Here is a 21,892-nt window from a genome sequence, read left to right on the forward strand (position 1 = left end):
CTTAGTTCTGCCACTGGCCTGCTGGGTGACCATGGGCAAATAACTTCAGCTCTCTGCGCCTCAGTTTCCCATCTGTAAAATGCAGATAATAATGTAAAGTTCTTTGAGATCTACTGCTGAAAAAGTTATATAAAAGTTAGCTCATCCGATTATTACCTAGCCACAGTAGCATATCAGCTACAAACCTGGATGAGAATTATAACTTTCTAAATGACCAACAAGCATTTTTCCTTCTGTTTGAAAACCTAGTAAATTAAATGGCAAAAAAGTTCATTAATGCAAAGTTAACGTGGCCAGTAATAGTGCATGCTCTTCCAGAACATCCAATTCAGCAAAATTCAAATATCTGAAAACCAAGAAATCCAGAGTTAAGGTTAATGTCCACACAGCATTAACTCTGCCCTCTTTGGGAGCCCACAACACACATACACTTTGTCTTTTCATTATGATGGATAGGTGCTACTTGCCCCTCACTAAAACACTGAGACTACTCCTCTGACAGAATACCACACTTTTTAATCCAGAGACTACTTTCATATCTCATCTCACTACTGACCATACTCATTGCAAGAAGCCCTAGTGTCCTGCCACTGACACAACCTACACAATTTTGTATTGAAATGATGCAGAGTAGAACCTCAAAGTACACATCCATCTCCTTCTTTTGACAGCACATGAGGAGGGACTCAGGCCCAGATCTCCTCATATCACAGTCAAAGTTCTATGATGCTCCTCAAACTAATCCCCAAATGTTTTTAGATCACAATCACAGCTCTTCCAAGCTGCTCCAAAATATTCCTCCACCATTCAATACAGCTACAACTAACATAGTCAATGCAGCTGAAGTGCAGGTAGATCATTCCTAGTGACTATTGCCAGCTCCTGGGGGCAGAGTTAAGGTTGCATGGGTGTTTCCCACAACTCTGTATTTTCTGGTTTCAGAGTAACAGCCGTGTTAGTCTGTATTCGCAAAAAGAAAAGGAGTACTTGTGGCACCTTAGAGACTAACCAATTTATTTGAGCATAAGCTTTCGTGAGCTACAGCTCACTCTGCTGCAGTTTCCACGGTATGCATCCGATGAAGTGAGCTGTAGCTCACGAAAGCTTATGCTCAAATAAATTGGTTAGTCTCTAAGGTGCCACAAGTACTCCTTTTCTTTCTGTATTTTCTGGTTTTCAGAAGGCTGAGTTTTCCTGAACTCAATGTCCTCGAATGGAACAAATTATCACCAGGCAACCTTAACGCCACATGAACAAAGTTTTTTGCCATTTAATTATTGTTTGTATTTCACTAGTGTCTAAATGCTACAATCAGGATACCATTGTGCCAGGCACTGCACAAACACAAAATGGTCCCTGACCAGACGTAGTTACAATCTAAACAGACAATACAGACCAGCACCAACAGGCAGACAAGAAACAAGTACAATTTTAAAACATAAAAACCTTGGTAATTCCCTAATCTTTCCCGTACTCGCTACATAGTTGTCCTATTATACAGGTGAGTAGACTTTGCATTTCTTCACTTTCAAGTCAAAAATAATCAACCAAAGAGATTAATCTTAATCTTACCCTCTCCTAGCCCTGGTCTACACTAGGACTTTAGGTCGAATTTAGCAGCGTTAAATCGATGTAAACCTGCACCCGTCCACACGATGAAGCCCTTTATTTCGACTTAAAGGGCTCTTAAAATCGATTTCCTTACTCCACCCCTGACAAGTGGATTAGCGCTTAAATCAGCCTTGCCGGCTCGAATTTGGGGTACTGTGGACACAATTCGATGGTACTGGCCTCCGGGAGCTATCCCAGAGTGCTCCATTGTGACCGCTCTGGACAGCACTCTCAACTCAGATGCACTGGCCAGGTAGACAGGAAAAGAACGGAGAACTTTTAAATCTCATTTCCTGTTTGGCCAGCGTGGCAAGCTGCAGGTGACCATGCAGAGCTCATCAGCAGAGGTGACCATGATGGAGTCCCAGAATCGCAAAACAGCTCCAGCATGGACCGAACGGGAGATATGGGATCTGATCGCTGTTTGGGGAGAGGAATCCGTGCTATCAGAACTCCGTTCCAGTTTTTGAAATGCCAAAATCTTTGTCAAAATCTCCCAGGACCATAACAGGGACCCGAAGCAGTGCCGCGTGAAACTTAAGGAGCTGAGGCAAGCCTACCAGAAAACCAGAGAGGCGAACGGCCGCTCCGGGTCAGAGCCCCAAACATGCCGCTTCTATGATGAGCTGCATGTCATCTTAGGGGGTTCAGCCACCACTACCCCAGCCGTGTTGTTTGACTCCTTCAATGGAGATGGAGGCAACACGGAAACAAATTTTGGGGACGAAGAAGATGATGATGATGATGAGGTTGTAGATAGCTCACAGCAAGCAAGTGGAGAAACCGGTTTTCCCGACAGCCAGGAACTGTTTCTCACCCTGGACCTGGAGCCAGTACCCCCTGAACCCACCCAAGGCTGCTTCCTGGACCCAGCAGGCAGAGAAGGGACCTCCAGTGAGTGTACCTTTTAAAATACTATACATGGTTTAAAAGCAAGCATGTGAAAGGATTACTTTGCCCTGGCATTCGCGGCTCTCCTGGATGTACTCCCAAAGCCTTTGCAAAAGGTTTCTGGGGAGGGCAGCCTTATTGCGTCCTTCATGGTAGGACACTTTACCACTCCAGGCCAGTAACACGTACTCGGGAATCATTGTACAACAAAGCATTGCAGTGTATGTTTGCTGGTGTTCAAACAACATCCGTTCTTTATCTCTCTGTGTTATCCTCAGGAGAGTGAGATATAATTCATGGTCACCTGGTTGAAATAGAGTGCTTTTCTTCAGGGGACACTCAGAGAAGCCCGTTCCTGCTGGGCTGTTTGCCTGTGGCTAAACAGAAATGTTCCTCACTGTTAGCCACGGGGAGTGGGGAGGGTTGAGGGGGTAGCCACGCGGTGGGGGGAGGCAAAATGCGACCTTGGAATGAAAGCACATGTGCTATGTATGTAATGTTAACAGCAAGGTTTATCCTGAAAGAGTGTAGCCACTGTTTTACAAAATGTGTCTTTTTAAATACCGCTGTCCCTTTTTTTTTCTCCACCAGCTGCATGTGTTTCAATGATCACAGGATCTTCTCCTTCCCAGAGGCTAGTGAAGATTAGAAAGAAAAAAAAATGCACTCGAGATGGAATGTTCTCCAAGCTCATGCTGTCCTCCCGCACTGACAGAGCACAGATGAATGCATGGAGGCAAATAATGTCAGAGTACAGGAAAGCACAAAATGACCAGGAGGAGAGGTGGCGGGCTGAAGAGAGTAAGTGGCGGGCTGAAGACAGGGCTGAAGCTCAAATGTGGCGGCAGCGTGATGAGAGGAGGCAGGATTCAATGCTGAGGCTGCTGGAGGACCAAACCAGTATGCTGCAGTGTATAGTTGAGCTGCAGCAAAGGCAGCTGGAGCAGACAGCCACTACAGCCCCTGTGTAACCAACCACCCTCCTCCCCAAGTTCCATAGCCTCCACACCCAGACACCCAAGAATGCGGTGGGGGGGGGCCACCGGCCAACCAGCCACTCCACCACAGAGGACTGCCCAAAAAACAGAAGGCTGGCATTCAATACATTTTAAAGTTGTAAACTTTTAAAGTACTGTGTGGCATTTTCCTTCCCTCCTCCACCACCCCTCCTGGGCTACCTTGGTAGTCATTCCCCTATTTGTGTGATGAACGAATAAAGAATGCATGAATGTGAAGCAACAATGACTTTATTGCCTCTGCAAGGGGTGATCGAAGGGAGGAGGGGAGGGTGGTTAGCTTACAGGGAAGTAGAAGTGAACCAAGGGGCAGGGGGTTTCATCAAGGAGAAACAAACAGAACTTTCACACCGTAGCCTGGCCAGTCATGAAACTGGTTTTCAAAGCTTCTCTGATGTGTACCGCACCCTCCTGTGCTCTTCTAACCGCCCTGGTGTCTGGCTGTGCGTAACCAGCAGCCAGGCGATTTGCCTCAATCTCCCACCCCTCCATAAACGTCTCCCCCTTACTCTCACAGAGATTGTGAGCACACAGCAAGCAGTAATAACAGTGGGAATATTGGTTTCGCTGAGGTCTGAGTGAGTCAGTAAACTGCGCCAGCACGCCTTTAAACATCCAAATGCACATTCTACCACCATTCTGCACTTGCTCAGCCTGTAGTTGAACAGCTCCTGACTACAGTCCAGGCTGCCTGTGTACGGCTTCATGAGCCATGGCATTAAGGGGTAGGCTGGGTCCCCAAGGATACATATAGGCATTTCAAAATCCCCAACAGTTATTTTCTTGTCTGGAAATAAAGTCCCTTCCTGCAACTTTTGAAACAGACCAGAGTTCCTGAAGATGCGAGCGTCATGTACCTTTCCCGGCCATCCCATGTTGATGTTGGTGAAACGTCCCTTGTGATCCACCAGAGCTTGCAGCACTATTGAAAAGTACCCCTTGCGGTTTGTGTACTCGGCGGCTTGGTGCTCCGGTGCCAAGATAGGGATATGGGTTCCGTCTATGGCCCCACCACAGTTAGGGAATCCCATTGCAGCAAAGCCATCCACTATGACCTGCACATTTCCCAGGGTCACTACCCTTGATAGCAGCAGTTCTTTGATTGTGTGGGCTACTTGCATCACAGCAGCCCCAACAGTAGATTTGCCCACTCCAAATTGATTCCCAACTGACTGGTAGCTGTCCGGCGTTGCAAGCCTCTACAGGGCTATCGCCACTCGCTTCTCAACTGTGAGGGCTGCTCTCATCTTGGTATTCATGCGCTTCAAGGCAGGGGAAAGCAAGTCACAAAGTTCCATGAAAGTGCCCTTACGCATGCGAAAGTTTCGCAGCCACTGGGAATCGTCCCAGACCTGCAACACTATGCGGTCCCACCAGTCTGTGCTTGTTTCCCGAGCCCAGAATCGGCGTTCCACAGCATGAACCTGCCCCATTAGCACCATGATGCATGCATTGGCAGGGCCCATGCTTTCAGAGAAATCTGTGTCCATGTCCTGATCACTCACGTGATCGCGCTGACGTCGCCTCCTCGCACGGTATTGCTTTGCCAGGTTCTGGTGCTGAATATACTGCTGGATAATGCGTGTGTTGTTTAATGTGCTCCTAATTGCCAAAGTGAGCTGAGCGGCCTCCATGCTTGCCTTGGTATGGCGTCCGCACAGAAAAAAGGCGCGGAACGATTGTCTGCCATTGTTCTGATGGGGTGGGGGGCGACCGACGACATGGCTTACAGGGTTGGCTTCAGGGAGCTAAAGTCAACAAAGGGGGTGGCTTTCAATCGAGGAGTATTTCAGGCAGGACTTCACGGAGGGTTCCAATAAGAAATGGTGCACCTAAGTTTTGTTCTTATTGGAACAAGGAGGTTAGCCTGGCCTCTGATTGATACATGGCTAGATTTACCTCGCTGCACCTTCCCTGTGAGTGACTACAGTGTGATCTAGAGGAATGAGTCCCCTAGACGGGGGAGGGGGGGAAGCAAATGAGTACAAAACAAATCTAGTCTATTTCTTGTTTTGATCCACTCCATCTATCTTTTACATCTTTGGCTGGCAGCAGACGGTGCAGAAGGACTGCATGCCATCCACATCTCATGGCTGCTCGGCAGAAGATGGTGCAATACGACTGCTAGCCATCCTCATCTCTTGCCTGCCCGGCAGAAGATGGTACAGTACGACTGCTAGCAATCCGTATCACCTGCCTGCTCACCATAAGATGGTTCAATAGGACTGACTGCAGGACTAAAGAGAATGACCTGGTCAAGTCACTCCAAATTTAGTCCCTGCGCCCATGTCTGCCCAGACGCTCCCAGCCGACGTAGCCAGGAGCACCTCGGACACGACGATGGCGGCTACCAGTCGTATTGCACCGTCTGCTACCACAAGGCATGGGTTGCTGCTACTGTGTAGCAATGCTGTACCGCGTCTGCCAGCACCCAGGAGACATACGGTGACGGTTACCTGAGCGGGCTCCATGCTTGCCGTGGTATGGCGTCTGCACAGGTAACTCAGGAAAAAAGGCGCAAAACGATTGTCTGCCCTTAGAATCATAGAATCATAGAATATCAGGGTTGGAAGGGACCCCAGAAGGTCATCTAGTCCAACCCCCTGCTCAAAGCAGGACCAATTCCCAGTTAAATCATCCCAGCCAGGGCTTTGTCAAGCCTGACCTTAAAAACCTCTAAGGAAGGAGATTCTACCACCTCCTTAGGTAACGCATTCCAGTGTTTCACCACCCTCTTAGTGAAAAAGTTTTTCCTAATATCCAATCTAAACCTCCCCCACTGCAACTTGAGACCATTACTCCTCGTTCTGTCATCTGCTACCATTGAGAACAGTCTAGAGCCATCCTCTTTGGAACCCCCTTTCAGGTAGTTGAAAGCAGCTATCAAATCCCCCCTCATTCTTCTCTTCTGCAGGCTAAACAATCCCAGCTCCCTCAGCCTCTCCTCATAACTCATGTGTTCCAGTCCCCTAATCATTTTTGTTGCCCTTCGCTGGACTCTCTCCAATTTATCCACATCCTTCTTGAAGTGTGGGGCCCAAAACTCGACACAGTACTCCAGATGAGGCCTCACCAATGTCGAATAGAGGGGAACAATCACGTCCCTCGATCTGCTCGCTATGCCCCTACTTATACATCCCAAAATGCCTTTGGCCTTCTTGGCAACAAGGGCACACTGCTGACTCATATCCAGCTTCTCGTCCACTGTCACCCCTAGGTCCTTTTCCGCAGAACTGCTGCCTAGCCATTCGGCCCCTAGTCTGTAGCTGTGCATAGGGTTCTTCCGTCCTAAGTGCAGGACCCTGCACTTATCCTTATTGAACCTCATCAGATTTCTTTTGGCCCAATCCTCCAATTTGTCTAGGTCCTTCTGTATCCTATCCCTCCCCTCCAGCGTATCTAGCACTCCTCCCAGTTTAGTATCATCCGCAAATTTGCTGAGAGTGCAATCCACACCATCCTCCAGATCATTTATGAAGATATTGAACAAAACCGGCCCCAGGACCGACCCTTGGGGCACTCCACTTGATACCGGCTGCCAACTAGACATGGAGCCATTGATCACTTGCTTTCACGGAGGGAGGAAGGGAACGGGGGCCTGACGATATGTACCCAGAACTGAAGGGTTCATGTAGCGTTCATGCACCTGGAAACATTCAGGGCACACCCTGACTGTTGTGTAGGAGCGATGCACACACTGCTCCATCCAAGGACATGGTCTATGGGAAGTCAACTAAAGGACATGAACTGTGGGAAGCTTCCTTGGCCTGGGCTCAAGGCCTGAGAACAAGGATTGTAGTAGATAGAGGCTGGTAAATAAAAATATTAATCAAAGTCTTCTTATTTCCTTTGTTGATGCCTTCTGCGGTCGGAGTATGTATTGCGCAGGGGGGAGAGAAATAAAAGGAGAGCTGGAAAAGCTGACGGGGGCAAATCCCATCAGCAAACCAGCCTCCTTGCTCGCCTAAAGCTGTGTCCTGTCTTGTATTGAACCGCAACAACTGGCACCCAACATGGGGCCCTCAGCACTCACCTCGCCCGGCAAGGGTTTCAGACATGTCACTCATCCGCTTCGCGGATCCCGGTGAGTATTTTTCATTGTGGTAAGTATGGGAAGCTCCCTCTCTGCTTTGCAAGTGCAACACCGCAATGAGCTACAGTATTTGCTGCGTAAGGCTCAGCACGACTGCCCCACTCGAGAACTCACTCTCCTGCTACAGGAGGTGAGTGCCCAATGCCCGTGGTACCCTGAAGCTGGAACCCTTAAGCTAGCGGACTGGGAGCGGTTGGGCCAGACATTGCAGAAGGAGCCTCGGGCGCCCGTGCAGGCTTTACATGCCTGGCACCTCTGCCGCGACGCGGTACAGCGTGTCACCTCGGACAGGCCCTCCCTCGCGAGGCTGGTGCTCTCGCCATTCCTGTCCGCTCCTGCAGCCATCCCCCCTCCTGGCGATGCGACACAGAGTGTCGCCTCAGAAAGACCCTCTTCCGCACCAACAGAGGGGCTGCCGATCTCCCCCGCCCCCGTCTGCAACCATTCCTCCCCCTGCTTCGCCCCCAGTGCCTCTATTACCACCGCCTCCCTGGCCTTCCCCACCGGAGCCGGTGTGTGATCACCCTCCCCCCGTGGGACCCCATGCTTCGGGGCCCCCCGGGGGGTCGTCCGCGTCTGCTCAGGGGCTTTCGCTGGTGCAACAAATGGTTCACACAGCAAAGACTCGCTCAGATATTACAGCAGAGGAGCTGGCTGATCTGGTCTCAGTCTGTCCGGTGACTTGGCAGGATGATGGCCAGGGCAACCAGGTTGCAAACCGGGTCAGTTTGCCTTACTCGGTGATCAGAGAGGTAAAGAAAGCGATTTGCGAGTTCGGCTTGACTAGCACGTATGTGCGAGGTCTCATTGAAGGGCTAGGTTCTGGGTATTCCCTCGTCCCTGAAGACTGGAAAGTGCTGTTGCGCATGATGCTGACGCCCAGTCAGTATGTTATTTGGCTTAGTGAGTATCGGCAGATGGCGGAACGCCAAGCCCAGGTAAATAGAGAGCAAGGTATCATTTATGAGCACTTGGCAGGGGAGGACCAGTTTGCTACCGTTCAGCTGCAGTCTCAACTCCCTCAGGCCATCTTCCCCATTATTTCCACCTGCGCCCAGCATGCTTTCCGGAAGGTCCCGGATTCGGGCAAGCCTACCAAAAGCTTTGCCAGTATCTGTCAGGGTGCGTCAGAGTCCTTTATGGATTTTACCAACAGATTGCAGGAGGCTATCCTCCAACAGGTGGATAGCCCTGCAGCAGCTCAGGAGATCCTGTTAAAAATGGCAGTTGAAAATGCGAACGAGGATTGCCGCCGTGCTCTCCAGGCAGCACAAGCCTCTGGAATTGTAGAGCTGTCGGACATGCTGCGGGCGTGCCAAAACATCGGAACCCAAGCCCATAAAGCTGGAGTTCTGGCTGCCGCCCTGAGAAAAAGCGGAAAGGAGGGGAAGCGTTACCGCTGTGGTAAGGAGGGTCATTTTCAGCGGGAGTGCCGCTCATCAATGGCGCCCGCTCGCCCCTCAAAGAAGTGCCCCAAGTGTCGAAAGGGCTATCACTGGGCTAATCAGTGTCATAGCGGGTCAGGAAACTGCACGATGGGTCCCCCCCGAACCCAGGGCCAAACGGGGGTGTTTCCCACTCAGACAACTGTTCTTCTGCTTTAAAATCCATAGACTCCATGAGGGCAGCGACCGCCGGAAGTGCAGGGCTTGATTTGATTATGCAGGAGGATGCTGACTTTCGGTTGCCGGGGGAGGTTTGCGCCATACCTACCCAGGTGACGGGACCACTCCCTGCCGGATTTGTGGGTCTGGTTCTCCCTCGCTCACACGTTGGGAAACAGGGGTTTTTTTTGTCATCCCAGGGGTCATTGACGCCGATTACACCGGCGTTATTAAGGTCCAGGTGTGGACCCATCTTCCGCAGTCGCTCCCACGTGGACGGTCAATTTTAGTCCCCTATCAGGTGCCAGCCGCAGAGGATCGAGCCCGGGGCGGGAATGGCTTTGGATCGATGCTGTCTCAGTTGCCATCTCACAACAGGTCCTCTCCACTTGTTGCTCTAACAATGTCGGTCCGCCCCTCGAAACCTCAGTTAACACTTCTCTTAAATAATGTTCCTTTTACAGGGCTGGTGGACACTGGAGCTGATGTTACGGTGATTCGTGATCCGGAGTGGCCAGTCAGTTGGCCAACAGTTCCTTCTAAAGAGTTGTGGGGGATCGGGGGTAGTAAACCTGGGCGCCAAAGTTTGTCTTGGGTCACGGTCTCTAAACTGGGAGGCCGTGCCCTTGCTACAATCCGCCCTTTTGTGCTCCCTGTCCACCTCAATATTTGGGGCCGTGACTTACTTACAAAGCTGGACACCACCCTCGATATTAATATATAATGGCCCAAAACCCTCCCGCACCCACCTTGCCCTCCGCATTACCATTGGTATGGCAATCCTTAGAGCCCGTATGGATTGACCAGTGGCCCCTCCCTCTAGAGAAGTTGAAAGCACTTCATTCGCTTGTGCAACAACATTTGCGTGCACAGCGCTTGGAACGTTCCACTAGTCCTTGGAACACCCCGGTGTTCGTTATTAAGAAAAATCCGGTGCATGGCGGCTGTTACATGATTTAAGGGAAATAAATAAACGCATCCAACCCATGGGCCCCTTACAATTTGACTTACCGAACCCAAATTTAATTTCTCAAACCGATCAGCTTTGTGCATTAGATTTAAAAGATTGTTTCTTCACCATCCCCCTTTGCCCACAAGATCGCGAAAAATTCGCGTTTACGGTGCTACAATATAATAATCAGCAACCCTCTCTTAGGTATCAGTGGAAGGTCTTGCCCCAGGGAATGCAAAATAGTCCAACCTTATGTCAACTTTTTGTGGATCGGGCCCTCGCCCCTTTTCGTGCCCGATACCCCACACTAAAGGTTTACCATTATATGGATGACATTTTGCTTAGTGGTCCCCAGGTCACGGCAGAACAGCTTGAATCTTTGTCCCAGATTCTGGGCCAAAATGGCCTATTGGTGGCACCAGAAAAAATCCAACGCTCTTATCCCTACCAATACCTTGGGCATAAGGTTTTACAAACCTATGCTGCCCCTGTTTGCCCGGAACTAGTCCTTCCCCAACCCCTCACCCTTGTTAAATTACAACAGATTTTGGGTCATTTAAATTGGATTCGACCCTACTTCCGTCTCCTGACATCAATGCTGCAGCCGTTGTTCGAGCTCCTACGTGGAGCTCGGGCACCGGGCGCAGTTATTGCCATCACTGAGGAGCACATTGCCTGCATTCGACAGATCAATGCAGTGTTGAGTCAGCAGTTTGTGGATAGACTCACAGAGGTCTGTCCCCTGCGGCTGGTTCTCCTTGCCACCCCTCATATGCCCACGGTGGCTCTGTTTGTACCTCGTACGGACACAGCCGTCTCTATCATAGAGTGGATATATTTGTCATCCACTCCTCCTCGGAACATTTATCCTTATTTAGACGCCCTGTCCGATCTTGTTCGTAATGCCCGCCACCGTGCAGTACAACTCACGGGCACTGATTTAATTGCCATTGCGTTCCCCTTATCACGTAGTGAATTTGATTCCTTGTACCACACCTCCTTGGCTTGGCAGGTTGCTCTTTGTGATTATGTGGGAGAGACCTCTTATAATCCCCCAAAAGATCCCCGATTGGTGATTATCCAACAGGTGCCCCTAATTGTGCATCGTCTTAGCCGCTCTCGACCTACTGTTTCAGCTATCACTCTTTTTACTGATGGCTCTCCACATCAAGGTGTTGTCACCTATCAATTAGGTGACCCCCCTCATTGGCATTCTCGTTTTACGCTGCCTCAGCGTTCCGCGCAGCGCTCAGAACTGGCTGCTGTTGTTTTGGCCTTTCAACTTTTTGCTGATTGTCCCTTTGATTGTGGACACCCATTATGTTTATCAGGTAATTGATCATTTACCCCTAGCCCTCATTACCCCTCAGGTCGATGCAGACCTCCTTCGCCTCTTTTTGTCTTTACAGTATCTCATCACCACTTGTAATTTCCCTTATTTTGTTGCTCATATTCGCAGTCATACCCCTCTACCTGGGCTACTCACTGAAGGCAATGCGCACGCTGATCGCGCGTTACGTGGTCAGGTAAATTCCCTTTTTTCTGACCCCATTGAAAGCCATTCCTTTTTTCATCAGTCTGCCTCTGTTTTGGCCCGGCAGTTTCACATTCCTGCTGATCATGCACGTTCTATTGTTCGTTCCTGCCCCCACTGTGCTGCTGCTGCCCCTACCTTTTCTTATGCCGTTAACCCCAGAGGCACCGCGGCGAATCAGCTCTGGCAAATGGATGTCACTCACGTGCCACAATTCCGCCCCTATTTGTTTTTACATGTTTCCATTGATACCTATTCGGGATTCCTCTGGGCGACCCCACAGCGTGGAGAAGCCACTCCCAAAGTTATTCACCATTTGCTAGCCTGTTTTGCTGTTATGGGTCGCCAAGCCAGATAAAAACGGATAATGCCCCAGCCTATTGCTCCACAGCCCTCTCCACTTTTTGTGCCCGATGGGACGTCTGTCTAAAACACGGGATCCCTTATAATTCCACGGGCCAAGCTATTGTTGAACGTGCAAATCACACGCTGAAAACCTTGCTTGATAAACAATTAAAACAAGGGGAGCAGCGTCTCCGAACCTTAGGAGACATTCAGCAACAATTGCTTATCCTTTCGTTTACTTTAAATAATTTAACGCTGAACGCAGATCAGCAGACCCCCGCGGATCGGCATTTTCATAAATCCGAGGTACTGGAAAGACCGCGTGTCTATTACCGTCAGCTGCCCGACCCGCAATGGCTGGACCCAGTACCTCTAATCACTTGGGGTCGGGGATATGCTGCTGTGTCTCTCCCTGCAGGACCGTCGTGGGTTCCGGCCTGGTGTGCGCGACTGGCACTGAAGCAGCATGGCGTGGCGCCAGGGACTATCGAACCCCATACCGGAGTTTCAGCTGACCCTGGAGGAGAGTGCGGTGCCTCCCGGGTCGACAACGACAGGACGGAAACGGAGGAGGCGTAGTGTCCCAAGCCAGCCCGTGACATGGGGAGTGGTAAAAGCATTGGTCGCCGCGGCTCAACGAAGACTGGCAGCAAATCAACAGCCAGACACTCCTAAGACCTTGTTTGTGGCAATTCTTGCCCAAATTACTGCTAATTCTGTATTGATTGTATGCCTTTTGTGCTTGATATTTCTTGTAGGGGTTGGCTCGGAAGCGCTTCCTCCGTTACGGGCCCGAATGACATATAACCTATGGGAAAGATTGGCTTCAATAGCAAATGTTACCCACTTTTGTTTATCTGATTTTGTAGCAGCCGGAGAACTGTTAGGTACATGCCTCATTCCAGTATGTCATCACCCTGAGGAAATAGGGAATGAGACGATGCTCGTTGCTTACGCGAATCTCTCTTCCCAGTACTCTGGCATGGCTAATTGGGGCCCGGCCAACTATACTTTGCCTCACACGGCCATATCCCTCCACACACTGTATCTGGCCAGGGCCAACAATGTCACCTGTGCGCGTGTGGTCAACTGCACTAGTACAAAGGTGCCCTTAGGCTGTCGGCAAATTTCTCAACCCTTTTTAAATTGTTCCCATGCCGTGAATGTTTCGTACAATTATGGCCATATCATCCTACCATCCAGGTGGTTTTTTACCTGCGGCTCACGCACCTTTAGTTATATTCCCGCAAATTTAAGTGATGGCACCCTTTGTTGCCTCAGTAGAATGACACTCATTTTGCCTTTTGCCGGCCAAAAGCGCAGTAAAAATATACCCCTTTCAGAAGATTGTGTTGCAGATGTCGATCTTTTCAGCCACTCTGAGTATACCGCCTTAGCGGCCTCTATTGTTGGGGTCCCCGGGCTTGTCACTTATACAGCCACAACTTTGAATGCCCTGGCGTGTTTTGCGGCAAAGGCAATTAATACAACATCCCAGGCAATTGCCCTACTTAACACAGAGCAACACGAATTAAGGGATGCAATTTTGGATAACAGAGCAGCCATTGATTTTCTGCTCTTGAAACATCATCAAGGCTGTTCCACGTTTCGGCATGTGTGTTGTTTTAATTTAACTGATAATAGTCGTTCCATAGAAACTAGACTGGCCGAATTGGCCAATCTTACAGCACACATACGCCAAGATCTGGGGTTTGAGGGCTTTTGGAATTGGCTTACAGGTTGGCTGCCCTCTCTAGGATGGCTGCGACAACTTTTCGGTTATGCTGTGTTTGTGATTGTTGGGCTTATTTTTTGCTGCTGCTGTATACAATGTATTCCCTCTTTGCTAAGGCTTTGTAGAGACCTGCCCTGGCAGGCTCCCCGAGTTATGTCCTTGTCTGTCCGGGAGTTAAATTCCTTGCAAAAGCAAATTGATGGCTACCATGAGATGGCCGAGCACAAATAACAAAAAAGGGGGGGATGAAGGGTTCGTGTAGCGTTCATGCACCTGGAAACATTCAGGGCACACCCTGACTGTTGTGTAGGAGCGATGCACACACTGCTCCGTCCAAGGACATGGACTATGGGAAGTCAACTAAAGGACATGAACCGTGGGAAGCCTCCTTGGCCTGGGCTCAAGGCCTGAGAACAAGGATTGTAGTAGATAGAGGCTGGTAAATAAGAATATTAATCAAAGTCATCTTATTTCCTTTGTTGATGCCTTCTGCGGTCGGAGTATGTATTGCGCAGGGGGGAGAGAAATAAAAGGAGAGCTGGAAAAGCTGACAGGGGGGCAAATCCCGTCAGCAAACCAGCCTGCTTGCTCGCCTAAAGCTGTGTCCTGTCTTGTATTGAACCGCAACACAGAACCACCCGCGACAATGTTTTAGCCCCATCAGGCATTGGGATCTCAACCCAGAATTCCAATGGGCAGCAGAGACTGCGGGAACTGTGGGATAGCTACCCACAGTGCAATGCTCTGGAAGTCGACTCTAGCCTCGGTACTGTGGAAGCACTCCGCCGAGTTAATGCACTTAATGCACTTAGAGCATTTTCTGTGGGGACACACACACTCGAATATATAGAACCGATTTCTAAAAAACCGACTTCTATAAATTCAACCTTATTCCGTAGTGTAGACATACCCCTAGAAAGAGCAGCTCTCCTCCATCTTCCTCCTCCTTAGAAAACTGAGCAAAACTGGATTATGCAACATGTCCTCATCAACAGATTTGGGCTATTTCAGGGTAAAGAGGTGAAGGAGTGAATTTCAGAGAGTCAGGCCCCAACATGAACAACTCCTTGCCAGCTACCCCTCCCTTTTAAACTCAGGGAGTTCCTGAGCTAGCACCTCCACTGATTGAAATTTATTTTTTACATTATCTAAAGCAGAGGTTCCGCGGATAGTTCCCTCTAAGGTGTGCACCTGGGTGGCCCACACGAGAGAATGAAGGGCCACCCGCCTAATTAGTGGAGCCACAGGCGTGGCTCCACTAATTAGGTACCTGGACCCTGGAGAAGACGGACATGTAAGGGGAGGTGGTGTCCTTGGGAGGAATAGGGGGCAGGTGGAAAGGGCAATGGGGTGAGAAGGGGAGGGGGGAATTTGGGATGTGCAGGGCTGCGGCAGCCAGAGAAAGAGGCGACTTTTCCCAGCTCCAGAGTTGCAGCTGCCAGGGAGAGATGGCCCTCCTTCCCAGCCTCAGCTCTGTGGCTGCTGTGGCGGGGGAGAGACCCTCCTCCCTTCCCAGCCTCAGCTTGGGGGCTGCCACGGTGTGGGAGAGAGGGCACATCCATCGCATTAGAAAGGTAAGACTAATGATATTAAAATATGAGTTGTGTGCTTTTATTTATAGAACAAAAAAACGTTAAGTATTACGGGTTTTTTTACGTAGCGCTTTTATCCAAAGCGCTTTACAATAGTTAGCGAACGGTACAAACATCATTTGGAAAGATCATTATGTGGTCCGCCGAGACCCTCAGCAATTTTCAAGTGATCTGCGAAAAATAAAGTTTGAGAACCACTGATCTAAAGTGCTAAGCATTGTAGTAGCTAAGCGCTATAACTTGGCAATAGCACATGGAGAGAGTCTTCCAAACAAGCAGGCTTTAATCATGTAGGGCTTACGGGGTCAAAAACCAGAGTTCAAATTCTTAGGAACCCACAGGTAGCAAGTGCAGATCCTGAGAACAGGTGTAATATACTAATAGTGAAATACCCCACTCCTCAAAACTGTGCCCCTTTTAACACAGGACTCTAAAGAAAAGATGCTACCTCAAACACCCCTTTCCTTAGAGCCAGCTGATGATCTACTGTATCTTCTGTTAGGAGCACTATTCACATCTAGCAGTTTACAATTTTGAGCGCATACCTCTATGAAATTAGTTGCAAGTCTCATTCCTTGGTCACTTTCTTATAACTATTGATAGAGAGCATTACTTACACAGAATTTTGGGCCATTCAACAAATGCCTCATTTGGATTAGAATCCTGATTTCGTGCTGATGCTTAGCTCATTGTTGGGTGATGCAATTGTGACATTAGAAATTACTTAGTCAATCATACAGCACAGCTCACATTAGGATTTACACATTACAATCCCCTTGGTTAACATGCCACAGAAATATTAGGGTTTATTATTATTACAAACAAATCATTGATAAAATGCTTTTTGATAGGTGCACATCAACCAAAAAAAAAGAAGAAATGTTTTGAATTACACCTCACTAATTCAAACCAGATAAGAACAGCAAAAACAGTTTCCTGAATACAGAGACAGCTGGCTAGAGAGCATGTCCTACTGTGGTTGTCCCTTTGTCCTGGGAAACTTCTTGATTATTAACTAAACTGCCAACTAAATTTTAAATTTATCAGTCAACTCCACCAGTATCTTTGGGGATTAGAGTTTAAAAACATAGATCTAGACCTCTACATATTTTTTGGGGAGGTTGGAGAGGGACAAAACACAAGTTACAAAAATGCCATGCAACAAGATCCCAAAAACCACAGCCACTCACCCAGCCACAAAATGAACATTACTGAAGGAGATATTTATTGGACTTGTAAAGATTCAGACTGCTCAGGCTGACACTACTTTAACCAGTTAATTTAAAATCTGATTGACCTATCAATACACCTGCGTTTTTCCATCACTTTATATGAGAGAGATTTAGATATCATATCATACATCTTCTATTAGAAAGGCAAATTGTAAAATTCCAGTAGAATGGACACAGTGGCTTTTTCATGTCTAATGACTATAATTTCATGCTGGACAACTACAGTGAAAATATAAAAGTAGACTAATTTGTAAGAGCAAGAAAATAGTTCACTTAATCTTATCAATTTCAAGAGATGACCATAAAGCAGCAATTAAATTACTCATTGGTAATTATGTATCTTTGAAGATATCATTTGACTGGATTCTTTTTTAGGTCACAGCTGAATAGTGCGAGACAGGCCAGACCCTTAATTTAGAGAGGTGCAGTGGTTAGGGCACTAGTTTAGGCCTGGGAGACCTAGCCAGGTTCAATTCTCTGCTCCATCACAGACGTCGCATGTGACTATGAGTAAAAATCACTTAGGGCATAGCTACACTTGCAGATGTAGAGTGCTTTGAATTAAACCTGCCTTCAGAGAGCACAGTAGGGAAAGTACTGCAGTCTGTCCATGCTGACAGCGGCAAGTGCACTGGCGTGGCCACGTTTGCGGCACTTGTAGAGATATTGGGAGCGGTGCATTACGGGCAGCTATCCCACAGAGCACCTCTTCCCATTCTGATGATTGTGGGGAGGGGGTGGGCAGCACGGGGCATTCTGGGTCCTGTCCCAACGCTCCGTTATGGATCGGTTCGCATCCCAGCAATCCCTGTGCTTCTGTCCACAATTGGCGCCATCTTTCAACGTTTTTTGTACTGCGCACTCTGTCTTCCCTTTCAATCTGCGGGAATAGAGCCTGAACTGCTGAGGAGTATGCTGACGAGTCTCAGCAGCGCGTCATGTTTGGCAGTCAAGTTATTCCTTATGATCCAAAGTGACAGTGAGGGCTCCGACGACGATATCGACTCAAGTAACGCATATGACACAAGTTTGCTTGTGGCATTCACGGACATGCTCAAAGTGAACTGCCACTTTTGGGCTTGGGAAACAAGCACTGAGTGGTGGGATCACATCGTCATGCAAGTCTGGGATGACGAGCAGTGGCTGCAGAACTTTCAGATGAGAAAAGCCACTTTCATGGGACTGTGTGCTGAGCTCGCCCCCACCTTGTGGCGCAAGGACACGAGATTGAGAGCTGCCCTGCCGGTGAGAAGCAGGTGGCTATGGCAATCTGGATGCTGGCAATTCCATACAGCTACCGATCGGTCGCTAACCAGTTTGGGAAAGTCAACCATTGGAATCGTGTTGATGCAAGTTTGCAGGGCCATTAATTGCATCCTGCTCAGAAGAACTATGACTCTTTGTAACGTACATGACATTGCTTTGCACAAATGGGTTTTCCTAACTGCAGAGGGGCAATTGATGGCACACACATTCCAATTCTGGCACCAGCCCTCCTAGTCTCAGAGTATGTTAATTTGAAGGGGTATATCTCTATGATCCTCCAGGCGCTTGTGGTTCACCGTGGGTGGTTTCATTGACATTAGCGCAGGCTGGCCCAGAAAGGGGCATGACACACGCATCTTTCAGAACACTGGCCTGTTCAGGAAGCTGCAAGCTGGGACTTTTTTCCCAGACCAGAAGATCACTGTAGGGAAAGTCAAAATGCCCATTGTGATCCTTGTAGACCCCGCTTACCCTTTAATGCCATGGCTCGTGAACCCCTACACAGGGAGCCTTGACAGCAGCAAGGAGCGGTTCAATAACAGGCGGAGTCAGTGCAGAATAAGTGTGGAGTGTGCTTTTGGCCGTTTAAAGGGCCGCTGGTGCTCTCTGTATGGGAAGCTGGACCTGGCCGATGACAACATCCCCACAGTTATATCTGCGTGCTGTACCCTCCATAACATTTGTGAAGGGAAGGATGAATGATTCACTCAGGCATGGAACTCGGAGATTCAACACCTGGAGGCTGAATCTGAACAGCCAAAGAGTAGGTCTATTAGAGGGGCCCAGCGCAGGGCTGCAAGGACTAGGGATGCCTTGAGGGAGCAATTTGAGGCTGAAAGCCACCAGTCATGTCTGGTGCCCTGCACGGAAGTGAAGTGCAGTGGTTCCAATGTTAGTAGGAACCTGTGTTTGCTACGCTGATATGCAGTGCCTGTTTCTTTCCTGGGCTAAGGTATCTTTTACTTTATGCAATAATAAAGAATGTTTTCAAAGCCAAAAAATCTATTTATTGAAAAGAAAATCCATTTATTGAAAAGAAACACAACTGCTTGGGAAACGGAAAGGGCAAGGGTGTGGGGTGGGGAATGGTACAATCACAGATTTGTGAACGGTCCTGTTATCATACTCAGCCTTCCTGTCTGGAATGCTGTGCAATGAGGGCTGCACTTCACGATGGCTATACTGCATGGTGATAGGGGTTGAATGCAGTGGGTAAGGGTCGTAGTTTTCAGGGCTGGGTGGTGAAGCTACAGGTGTTGGAGGCAGCTGGTGGCGGTAAGAACCCGGATGTTGGGGAAAGCAGGTTGGAGGTGAAATGGGGGCACAAGGGAAAGAGTTTTGAGACAAGAGCTGCAGGGGTGGGGGGGCAGGCGCGGTAGTGCTCCGCCTGCATGGCTACGAGTGCCTGGATAGAGTCCGCTTGGTACTCCATTATGCTTATCAACGATTCGTGCTTTGCTGCCAGAGCACCGCGCTTTTGTGCTGCTCTGTGCTTTGGTGCTGGCAATCCTCATTCGGCTGGCGGATCCTCCTTTCACTGTCCCGCCACTCCTGCACTTTTTGATTTTCATTACTTGAATGCTGCATTACTTCATGCAACATGTCTTCCTTGCTTCTACGTGGCCTCTTTCTGATTCTTTGGAGTCTTTCAGCTGGTGATAACACAGACGGCTGAGATCTCAAGGTTGCATCTGTAAATGAAAAATGCAACACTTAACAGAGGCAGCATTGTTCACACCAGACAGAGCAATGATTCCTCTGTACTTAAGGACAAGCACACTCTACACAATAGCATAATTTGCCCATCCCAAAGCGAGCGCACTTAATGCACGGGAGCCCCAAAATGGTGGGTAAGCACAGGATCAAGAGTGACTGATTGTTTCACAGCTGTACCATCCTCTGGGTTTCTGTGCCTTGGGGAGAGCCAACAGTGACAGGGAGCCCCTATACTGAACACTGTCCCCACATTTTCCACAGGAGTTTGTCCTGGAAGATATCTCGCTGTTGAGTGTGACCTGGGAAGCAAGGGAGGGTCTTCTACTACAATGTGGCTTCCACCCTGGCCCATGTGCAGCTTGCCTGTGTACAGCGATGGTCCCCCTGCCCCTCATGGTACAGTGGTGCGGACAAGTTAGCCTTATTGGGACAAGGACCACAGTGGCTCTCACGAGAAACCTGCGCAAGCGCATTACCCAAGTTCTGGATGAGACCTTTGAAGAGATCACTGAGGCCGCAATGTGAGAGAGCATATCAATGCCCTATTCCACATCTAGGCATGCATGCAGCCCTAACCCTCCTCGCCCCAAGAGCCCGCACCGAATAACTTCCCTCCCAAAATAAAAGCCGCTTACCAGGAACCTCCTCTGGTGTTTGTACTTTCCCAAGCACCGGCCGCCGTGACTGGCTACCTTCTTCCTGGCTTGAGAACAGCTCCTGGCTGCATGCATCTAGGGATTCTGGGGTGTCTTCCTCTGCCTCAGCACCCTCACTCCCGCTTTGCTCCTCCTCCTCCTGCCTTGTTGAACTGGGCTCTGAAGTGTCCATGGTTGTACTCGGAGTGGAGGTGGGGTCGCCCCCAAGTATCGCGTCCAGCTCTTTGTAGAAATGGCAGGTCGCAGGGGCAGCACCGGAGCGGCTGTTTGCTTCGCGGGCTTTGCGGTAGGCATTCCGCAGCTCTTTCACTGTAACCCTGCACTGCAATATGTTCCAGTCATGGCCTCTTTCCATCATGTCCCTTGATATCTGCCTGAAGGTGTCGTAATTCCTACGGCTGGAGTGCAGCTGGGACTGGACAGCTTCCTCCCCCTACACACTGATGAGGTCCAGCACTTGCCATTGCTCCTTACTGGGGATCACCTGGCGTGAGGCAGCATGGTCACCTGAAAAGATTCGCTGAGAGCACTCCACGCCTGGCTGAGCAAACAGGAAGGGGATTTTGAAAATTCCCAGAGATTTAAAGGGCGGGTCTGACAGTAAAGTTCAAAGTGCTGACCAGTGGCTAGAATAGGCATTGTAGGACACTTCTGGAGGCTGATCAGAGCGCACTAACAGAACAGGGGGTCCACACTGGTGCCGCGGCACTCCAGCGGGGGCACACTAAACGTTATTCCACTCGCCGAGGTGGAGTACCAGGAGCGCTCTAGTGGCAGAGTCAGAGCGCTCTACGTGCCTTGCCAGTGTGGACGGGTAGTGAGCTAGTGCGCCCGGGGCTCCTTTAATGCACTCTAACTCGCAAGTGTAACCAAGCCCTTAGCCTCTGCACCGCAGTTTTCCATCTGTAAAAGTGAAGATAATAGCACTTCCCTACCTCACAAGGAGATTGTGAGGATAAACACATTGAAGATTGTGAGGCGCTCAGGTACTACTACAGTGATGTAGTAAGTATCTAAAATAAATAGAGATTTGATATCAAAGATTTTTGGACCTCCCAATCATTGGCTTTTCAGCCTCATTCTGGAACACACTGAGTCCCAACAGTTTGGACAACATTGTCTTTGGACGACACTTAGGAATGATAACAGTCCATACATGGTTATATAGTCCCACAAAGTATACAAGACAGAGATAACTATGTTACCCATTCTACAGAGGTATTATGCAGTATGCACAATATATACTCATAGGTCAGCTCTGAGTATTTTTTCCAGTCTGATTTTCCATAATTTCACTGGGATAGTGTTTGTTATGGGGATCATCACTCCTGTCCTAGCAAAACACCTCAGTGTCAGTCTCAACGCTAGTTGCATGGAATGTTGGGAGAAGTTGCATCTGATATAAATATGGCAAGGTCTAGCAGGAAAGCATCGTCACTCATAAGGAAGTATGGAGCAGCACAGAAACCACCATCTATATGTCACTGTAAAACGTCCCTGAACAGCATCACCACACACCTAAGTAAAATAACAAAAGCCAGCAGGGATTGGCAGGAACAAGCCCTTTGAGGAGTCAGTAAAGAGGAAATGGTGCAGATACAGACTGGCCCCACCTCAGAATGAGGAAGACATCTTACAGCCTTTTGCCA

At 49.0% G+C, this 21,892-nt stretch overlaps 2 protein-coding genes across 2 annotated transcripts in view; both read right to left on the bottom strand.

Annotated features, from left to right (window-relative positions):
- Window positions 1-21,892, bottom strand: part of RFX3 (regulatory factor X3) — a 241,362-nt gene that overhangs the window by 159,307 nt on the left and 60,163 nt on the right. The gene's annotated exons all lie outside the window — the stretch shown is intronic.
- LOC311520656 (uncharacterized protein) lies at window positions 18,926-20,704 on the bottom strand. Its single transcript, XM_084628260.1, has 2 exons — window positions 20,223-20,704; window positions 18,926-19,562 (listed from the first exon to the last, which is right to left on the bottom strand). Exons 1-2 carry the CDS (start codon window positions 20,599-20,601, stop codon window positions 19,312-19,314), a joined length of 630 nt encoding a protein of 209 aa, XP_084484386.1. The 5' UTR covers window positions 20,602-20,704; the 3' UTR covers window positions 18,926-19,311.

This window comes from Lepidochelys olivacea (assembly GCF_965140295.1).
Source record: "Lepidochelys olivacea isolate rLepOli2 genome assembly, chromosome: 5".
Lineage (NCBI taxonomy): Eukaryota > Metazoa > Chordata > Testudines > Cheloniidae > Lepidochelys > Lepidochelys olivacea.

Coding starts and splice junctions, on each gene's coding strand:
- LOC311520656 (XM_084628260.1), bottom strand. CDS start 20,601: ATGATGGAAAGAGGCCATGACTGGAACATATTGCAGTGCAGGGTTACA. Junction 19,563..20,222: donor AACACCAGAGGAGGTTCCTG/GTAAGCGGCTTT, acceptor TTTCATTTACAG/ATGCAACCTTGAGATCTCAG.